This window comes from Cryptomeria japonica, chromosome 3 (assembly GCF_030272615.1).
Source record: "Cryptomeria japonica chromosome 3, Sugi_1.0, whole genome shotgun sequence".
In the NCBI taxonomy this organism is placed as follows: domain Eukaryota; kingdom Viridiplantae; phylum Streptophyta; class Pinopsida; order Cupressales; family Cupressaceae; genus Cryptomeria; species Cryptomeria japonica.
The window spans coordinates 769,351,393-769,359,104 of record NC_081407.1 but is presented as its reverse complement, the minus strand read 5'-3'; the positions used below and the strand labels follow the sequence as shown (position 1 = coordinate 769,359,104).

General features: G+C 35.6%; 1 protein-coding gene across 6 annotated transcripts; it reads right to left on the bottom strand.

Annotated features, from left to right (window-relative positions):
• Positions 1–574: 574 nt before the first annotated feature.
• LOC131078109 (transcription activator GLK1) lies at positions 575–7,215 on the bottom strand. 6 transcript variants are annotated; one of them, XM_058015776.2, is made up of 13 exons: positions 7,063–7,203; positions 6,584–6,803; positions 6,367–6,504; positions 6,012–6,091; positions 5,783–5,855; positions 5,405–5,451; positions 5,243–5,320; positions 4,367–5,149; positions 3,117–3,257; positions 2,636–2,968; positions 2,473–2,541; positions 1,402–1,536; positions 575–1,301 (listed from the first exon to the last, which is right to left on the bottom strand). In XM_058015776.2, exons 3-13 carry the CDS (start codon positions 6,500–6,502, stop codon positions 1,140–1,142), a joined length of 2,037 nt encoding a protein of 678 aa, XP_057871759.2. In that variant the 5' UTR covers positions 6,503–6,504; positions 6,584–6,803; positions 7,063–7,203; the 3' UTR covers positions 575–1,139. The 6 variants fall into 6 exon arrangements, with proteins under 6 accessions (XP_057871759.2, XP_057871757.2, XP_057871756.2 ...); XM_058015774.2 differs by lacking the exon at positions 6,584–6,803 and having other exon boundaries at positions 4,373–5,149; positions 7,063–7,215; XM_058015773.2 differs by lacking the exon at positions 6,584–6,803 and having other exon boundaries at positions 7,063–7,214.
• Between the last annotated feature and the right edge of the window lie 497 nt (positions 7,216–7,712).

Below are 7,712 nucleotides of genomic sequence, written 5' to 3'. Positions count from 1 at the left end.
ATAAACTCCAAATTTTAAGTCCAAGTTCTTTTATGTGTTTACATTCCAATTTTGTACTATTATATTTATATTTCATACTGCATTTGTTGTATTCTTTCAGATTTAGCCATTTTACCATTGTCAGCCCTGTTCATTTGCACACACACTTCACTATCTCAATATTTTGTAACAAGGGAACAAATTCCCAACACCCAGCTCTTTCTTGAGGACGATAGTTAGATCTGTGTTCCAAATATTATGAAGAACTTGAGATCTTTTAGATTATATATTGATTAATCTAGAGAGATTCTCTTATCCACCATTTCAGATCCTAAAAAAATCAATAACAATTTAATACGAATACAACTATTTTTTAAAATAATTAGTAAATTTAACAATTTTATTTAGGTATATCCATTATATTAGATAAGGCAATGTAAATTAAAAACCTACAACTTATAATTCAGATTTTGTTTTGGTTTTCTCATCTATTGTCTTCTAAGAGCCTTTATTTTTTTTATTTCTCAATTATTATTATTATTTTTTAAATTTCATTCTTCTACTGTTATTACTTTCAAGATAATGACAATGCATCTAAACTGGCTCCAAAACCTTCAATTCGTACAGCATGTTGTTGACAACAAAATCGTCACTGTTCTTTTCAAAATCAACAGTATATAACGATCAATAATCTGCATGTTATTGACTCCTTATTGTAGTTTTAGAACCAGAATAGCTGCATGCCAAGATAATCACCCCTAGGTGCAGGTTTCTCTCGCAGCTAGGGTTCCCAAATTACTGTTGGTTTAATAGATAATCGTTGAAAAAGTCCTGGGTGACAGCATAGATTCTACATTTTTTAAAATAAAGCTTCACATCGAAGCTAGGATTTTTTTTATTTTCAGTAAGACTGACACAAAACTTGCAAGACGCGAGATATGTAAAATTTCTCGACCTTCTAAAATGATATTTGCTAGGCACACCATTGTCAACAAAAGAATGGCAATCAAGAAGAAGCCGCCAAGCGTCCTGCACTTCCTGGCACATAAAAAGAAGTACCATACAAGTGGCGGGATAAAGTAGGCACGTTCTTATTTGAAAAACAGGAGGAGATGTCGTCAAATTAGGTAATAAAGAGTATTGGCAATTTGGCAGCCTTTTTATCGTGTTAAACAAGCGGATGGAAGCGGCACATCGGAGATTCCTTTCCTCTGGAGCTCTGTCATCACACTTTCCAACGACGGCGACTTTAGTCCAATCGGTAGTGGCGTCCACGGGTCATTCAGGACTTCATTAATTGCCGCGTCCACTGTTTCTTTTGGCTGTTACAATATCGTTCCATTAGAGACTGACATGGCGAAATTGAAACAAAATGGAACTGCTAGATTAACAAATATGTTTGTTGTTTAGTATGGTCATTACCGGATGCAAAGCTGCTGGCTTGATGTCAATATTTACAGGATGTATAGGTGAAGAATCTTCTGGCCTGTAGTGATCTCCGTTAAACACAGGAGGATTGTAATGTGGAACTCCTGGAACTGGTGCTAGAGGAAGCCTCTGTAAAACGTAAGGATGTGGAGATATTTTGATTAAAATAATGTAGCAATCAAAGCAGCTGATTGAAACTAGACATAGAACTAGAGTAAAAAATACAAAGAAAGATAGAAAAACTTCAGAAATTTAAAAAAAAAAAAAAAGGGTTTTAGCCCTATGTTCTGTTAGTTTCAAATTTTTTTTTTTTTCAAACTGCTTTTATCAAGATTCTATTCTAGATAAAATGCATAATTGGTGGGATTAAAGGGAATGAAGCTTTGCATTCTAGGTTGGTATGTTTGGTTTTAGGTTTAAGGCTATGAGCATGATGTTATGAGCAATGCAGATTAAAGGATTTGCTTGCAAATTCTGCCCAAGCACAATTCATTGTTGGAGTGAAGCTTTGAAAATTGGACTGGCCACTCTTAAGCTTGAAATATAGTGGAAACTGTTTTCAGTTGTCCACTACGAATTAAAAAGAAAAATAAAGATGTTTAGTTTTAAGAAAATTGTTCGTGCTCAACATTAATATTTACCTACAAAATCAAAAGCACAAGAAAAGAATATTCTGAAAGCAGTAAAGATGTTCTTCTCCTCGCCAGCAGTTGTTTCTCCAACTTATAATTATTGACTTGCAATGAGTATTTTATTAGATGCGTATGTTGATTAGTCTCCAAATTGTTGATTCTCTTTAAGGAATCACTCGCCATTAGGGAAAATAATTAAAGCTAATTTAATTTTATATATATAGGGATGAAAATGTTAAAGAAGAAACATTTTTTAAAAGAATATACTCATTCTATACTTTGTGAACGAAATGTACGTAACTTTTCAAGTACAATGAAGGTGAAAGATAGAATGCATCCTTAATTTGTCGTTTAATTTATTGCTAAACTAATTTTATAAGAAAATTCATATAAATATTAGCTATTAATTAAGATGATAGGACATAGTCCTTACCATTAGGGGCTGTGGATAACAAGGGGTTCCAGGAGCCGGAGCATTGTGAGCCCAAGTGTCTGCACATGCCTGCAAAAACACGTTTAATCACAACAGTGTTTACTGAATTGACAAGACAGATAGAAATGGATTTAGCCGAACAAGTGGGGAGGCGATAACATACAGGTGCAGCAGGCTGCTGATGCTGCCAAAATGTGCCATCCGCTGCAGGCCAAGGTGCAGGAGGTAAGTGCTGTTTGTGCCACATGTGAACCATAGAGTGGTCTACAGTAGGATGTCCCCACACGTGCAAGGCTCTGAATGGAGGGGGGTGAGTTGCAGGCGGATATACCATTGGGGGACGAGGCTGAATTAACGTGTTACCACCGTTAGCAGTCCAAGGACTAACTTCTCTTCTTGGCCGCGTCCCTGGCGTTGCATACAGTTGTCTTCTGTGATTCCAACTAGCTGCTTCCGCTTCCCTTGCAAGGAGATGTTTTCTGTGTGACCTATACTTCTGCACCCAATTTTGTATGTATAATGAGCAAAATTTTATGTATTGCATTATATAAATTGAAGGACTAATTTGTTTTAGGTTGAAATGAAATTACAACATTGTTTGCACGAAAGAATCCTATGCTTGAATTAACTTTGTCCTCTTTTACCTGTAGATGGCTTGCAATATTATGACGAGTCAAACAGTTAACGCCCATGAGCTCCAAGATTCTTGATGGGACGGCTTTCTCAATCCCGAGTTGCTCTACAGCCTGAACAAAACGGCGGTGCAGATCTGGTGTCCAGTCTACCTGTTCTCACAAATAGGTTATTGCAGATTCAGTGAACGAGAAACTGCCTTTTTTCCTTTTTGAATATTTTTTGTAGTTTGTAACTTTGTACACTGTTTCTAACGACAGGAAATCTAACTGAAATATCATAATCAGCAAAAATAAAATAATTGAACCTGTCTAAAGATTATTTAGGAAAGCAGTATTTCATAGAAGGCTTATCATTTCATGTCTTTGTACTTTTCTTTTTGAAATTCACGTTATTACAAATGGTTTTAATCACCATTTTTTTAAGGGATTGGAAATTCTATAATATTGTCTTTTTCTTTCCCTACCGTCACATCTTAAATCCTCAGTTGTTATGAAATAATATTTTCTTTAAAACATTAAAAAAATTTATTTATTTGACATCTATTCGTATAATTTTATTATTTTAAAAAATTTAAAACTAGCCAATTGTTTTTATTGTTATTTGCAAAAGAAATGGTTGAAATTGAATTGATGTCGTGAACATTTAAAATAGCTAGTTAAGAAAACAGTGATTTATTATTATTATTATTATTTTTTTTTCTGTAAAACTTTTTTGAAAGAGCTAAACATAAAATAACTTCTTTTGAAAGAGCTAAACATAAAATAACTTCTTTTTAAAGAGCTAACATTATAAAACACAAGTTCAGGCGGTGTAGTTAATGAACTGAAAATTCAGGTATATAGTTTTTCCTAAATAAAGGAACATGACTTGAAAGGCGGCAATGAAATTATGCAGACTTACGCCGGAGATATTAAGGGATGGATAGGCCCAAAATTTTCTAGACTAACCTTAACTTGCTAAATCTTTTGGTAGATAACAATCTAATTTTACAGATTTTATATAACTATGAAATCTGTGAATCAAGTTCTTGATATCTCGGCAGTCTAATTGCTTTGCGAATTTCTTTGAAGAGAATTCTCAAACATAGAATTTTTGTAATGAAGAAAAAATCTGTCATCTACATCCGAACAATGGGTACTAGTGAATCAATAATGAAATAGAAGATATTTCAGAAGAAAAAGAAAACCAGTCAGTTGACGCAAAAGTTGTTAAATATACAGGAAGCTTTGTATAAACTTGTAGTGGTTCGACATCTTACCTTTACCTTTCTTTTGCCATGGTGAGTTTTGGACGCTATCTTTACGAATTCAGCCTCCTTTGAATTTTTATCACCCACCAGAGCCTCTTCTTTGACAGAGGAATCTGAACAACTGCCGGTATTTTCAGAGATATTTGCAATGAGTTGCTCTTTCTCGGCCTTGGAGACTTCAGCGAGCAGCAAGGCCTCCTCTTCTGCAAGATCTTTCTCGTGCACTTCACAGTTATCAAGACAATAAAGATCCATATCAAGCTCTCCGTGCCTCTCCAGTGAAAAATCTGCAAGCATATCCGAATCCATTTCGAGGTCTGAAAGACTCAGATCCCCATCGCCCAAGCAGAAGTCGTCAAAATCAAGCCCCATTTTGTCAAAGTAGTTAAAATCTGCGTTTGCAGCATTTTCTGCGGATGTCTGCAAATCACTAGTCAAAATGTCCTTCTGCGCTTCATCTACGCTACTGCAGCTGCCGCCATCTGAGAATTGTGCGTCCTCGCTTGGAATTTGGACACCATTCATTAGCGTCTCTGAACCGGAGGAATCTTCAGCATTATTTTCTTGTCTAGTATTAAGTACATCTGCAGGTCCTTGTTGAGGAGTGGAAGGAGCAGAAATCTTTTCGTGAAGCTTTCCTTCTATCGTAAATCCCGCGTCTCCCTTCTCTTCGCTTACTACTTCCTCATCGCCTGTCATTTGATCTGAATTTGGCGCAGATAGCGAATTTTGCTCTTTCGTTTCTGAAAATTTGAAAGATTGTGGAAGTGTCTTTTCTCCCGTCGCTAGAGCCTGCAAAAAATTATTCATTGCAGACCACGGTGAAGACGAGCCTAAAGGTAACCTAAATAAATAAACTTTGTTCAGAGGAATCTATTCAGAGACCTTGCGAACGGCATGTTGCCAGACATTTTTCAATTTTTCATCTGATAGCGGTTTCTGCGAAAATTCAACTGCTCCAAGCTGCAAAGATTGTGATTTCGAAATTCAGATTTCAAAACAAAAATCATTTCTTTAATATCGTATTTAATACGTCGAATGACTTACAGCAAATGCTTGGAGCATGACTTCTCTGTTTTCCTTCTCGGACATCACTGCAAGGACAAATCGAAAATTAGTGAAAACGTTTCTATATTTCATTTTAACTGTGAAATTCATTTTTTTAATCTGTTGAAACTTTAGACCTTTAATGATTTACTTGCAGGCTAGTTTGTCTGTTGAAACTCCATTTTTTTAAGTAAGTTGAAACTTTATACTTTGCCTAATTTTCTTGCAGACTAGTTTTATCTGTTGAAACTTTAGACCTTCGATAATTTTCTTACAGAGTAGACTTTAGGTAGTCTGCTTACATCGGCTATCAAAATTTTCTGCGGTGATTGAAGTGGAGGAACAGCAGAACAAGATAATTAGTACTTTTGGACTCACTTATTGTCGGTATGTTGTTGCGTTTCTTGGCACGAAGGATGCTGAATCCATCGAATCCTTCACCAATGGCTGCCTGAACAACAAAATATGTTCAAGATCGACCGAGCTCAGTATATCAGATTCATTAATTTCAATTTCTATTAACATCATAAATAATGATAAGGCTAATAATCTCTAGCGTGATTCTTGTTGAAATAGTTTCCTTGAATTCAGAAGAAAAATTTAGTACCTCTATCAAGGCTACGTGAAACGAGCTTTCCGGATTTTCCAGCGCTGATACAGCATCCTCGCTTCGCTCAAACGTAGTCACTGTAAAATATCCATCATTGAAGGATCAGAAAAAAAATATCCCTAAATATGAAAATAATTTAATTTCGAATGCTTAAATCATCTCCTTAGTATAGCTTTACTGTGTTGAACCTTCAGTTAGCTTGTTGACACGAGAAAATCGCTGATAGACAATAACTTTGATTTAAGATCATGTTCGCTTCACCAGTTACTTTCTTTTCGGCAACATACTCGTGGAAAAATTAATTTACGAAAATTCAAGAAATTTAACCATATATCAAAAGGATTTCCCTCACCTTCGTATTTACATTCTTCCAATTTGGCTTTGATATCGTTGAGCGCTTTTACATCCTTATCCACAACAAGAACATGTAAGCCTTTAGGAAAATCCTTCCACAGGTTGCAGTCTTCAAGCAAATGCATCATTGCCATGGCTGCACATAACAAAAAAATGAATGTCACGTGCAACACAAACAAATACAAAAGAAAAAGCACCCGATCTGTGTCCTATACCTAAACCCCCCAGATAATTATTTGTTTCTGAAAAATTCGTACATCAAAATAAGAAAGCTCTGTGTACTTTTCAGACTTGTGAGCCGGTACCCGAGGCCGAGAAGTAACTCATCAAATTAATGCATTTGCTATCTTATGAACTTCCTCGTACGCAGCAACGAGGAATACAAGATCTTATTAAAATTTCCGAGCAGACTCTCAACATTTCTGGTCTCTCACCCTACCAAACAAATGCCAGGATAAACGACACATCAAAGCCAAAGCTTCGAAAGCTCTTCAGCTCATAGATTTCTACTTCCTCTGTCTTTTTTCTTAAATCTGGCAAATCTCTTACACTTAAAATGAAAATGCGTGTCACAGAGATCCTAAAAAAGATTTCACCTTTAGCAGATCGTAGGCGATTTCTATTCTAAACAGGACAACAAAAATCCACAAACTTCTTAAAGTTTGCACCGCTTCCATTTTCATGTGAAACTAACCTGACATCACAATGATTTTTCACGAGCTGTAGCAATCGCCAAATCATCTACAGACGTTTTGCAGATGTCCGCCATTAACGCACTCAGACACACGAGAAAACATACACCGTGATGCGAATCTGCTTGCTTGGGCCAATTCTTTATCAATGAATACTAACCCCACTTCACGTAACTGCGGTTAAAAACCAATGGATATTCCCGATACTGTCGGTTTATTTGTCGGCTTGTTCTATCATACAGCGACTTGCAGGCCCCAACGTTTCCCTTAACGAGCTGTACACAACCCGGTGCCGGGACGTTTTGGCCCAATATCCCGCTTACAGGTCCGGTTTTCTCACACTATACAAATCCTGTCTTTTTTCTTTGAAGTATAGGATTTGGGATGATTAGTTTACCTTTTAAATATTTACTAATATGTAAAATGGTGTAATTCGTATGGAAGTTGTAAATGAAATCATTTTATTATTATATTATTATTGGTATTTGTATAAATCATTTTCAATTGAAGAACTGTTTATACATTACTCTAATTAAGTACATATAAATAGAATTGATGTAGTTAATTTCCACTTATGAATAAACATCAAATTTTAAAATTCAAACCTTTACCACCTTTTAAAATAGACTTGAGTTGCTTCCTTTAAAACTAA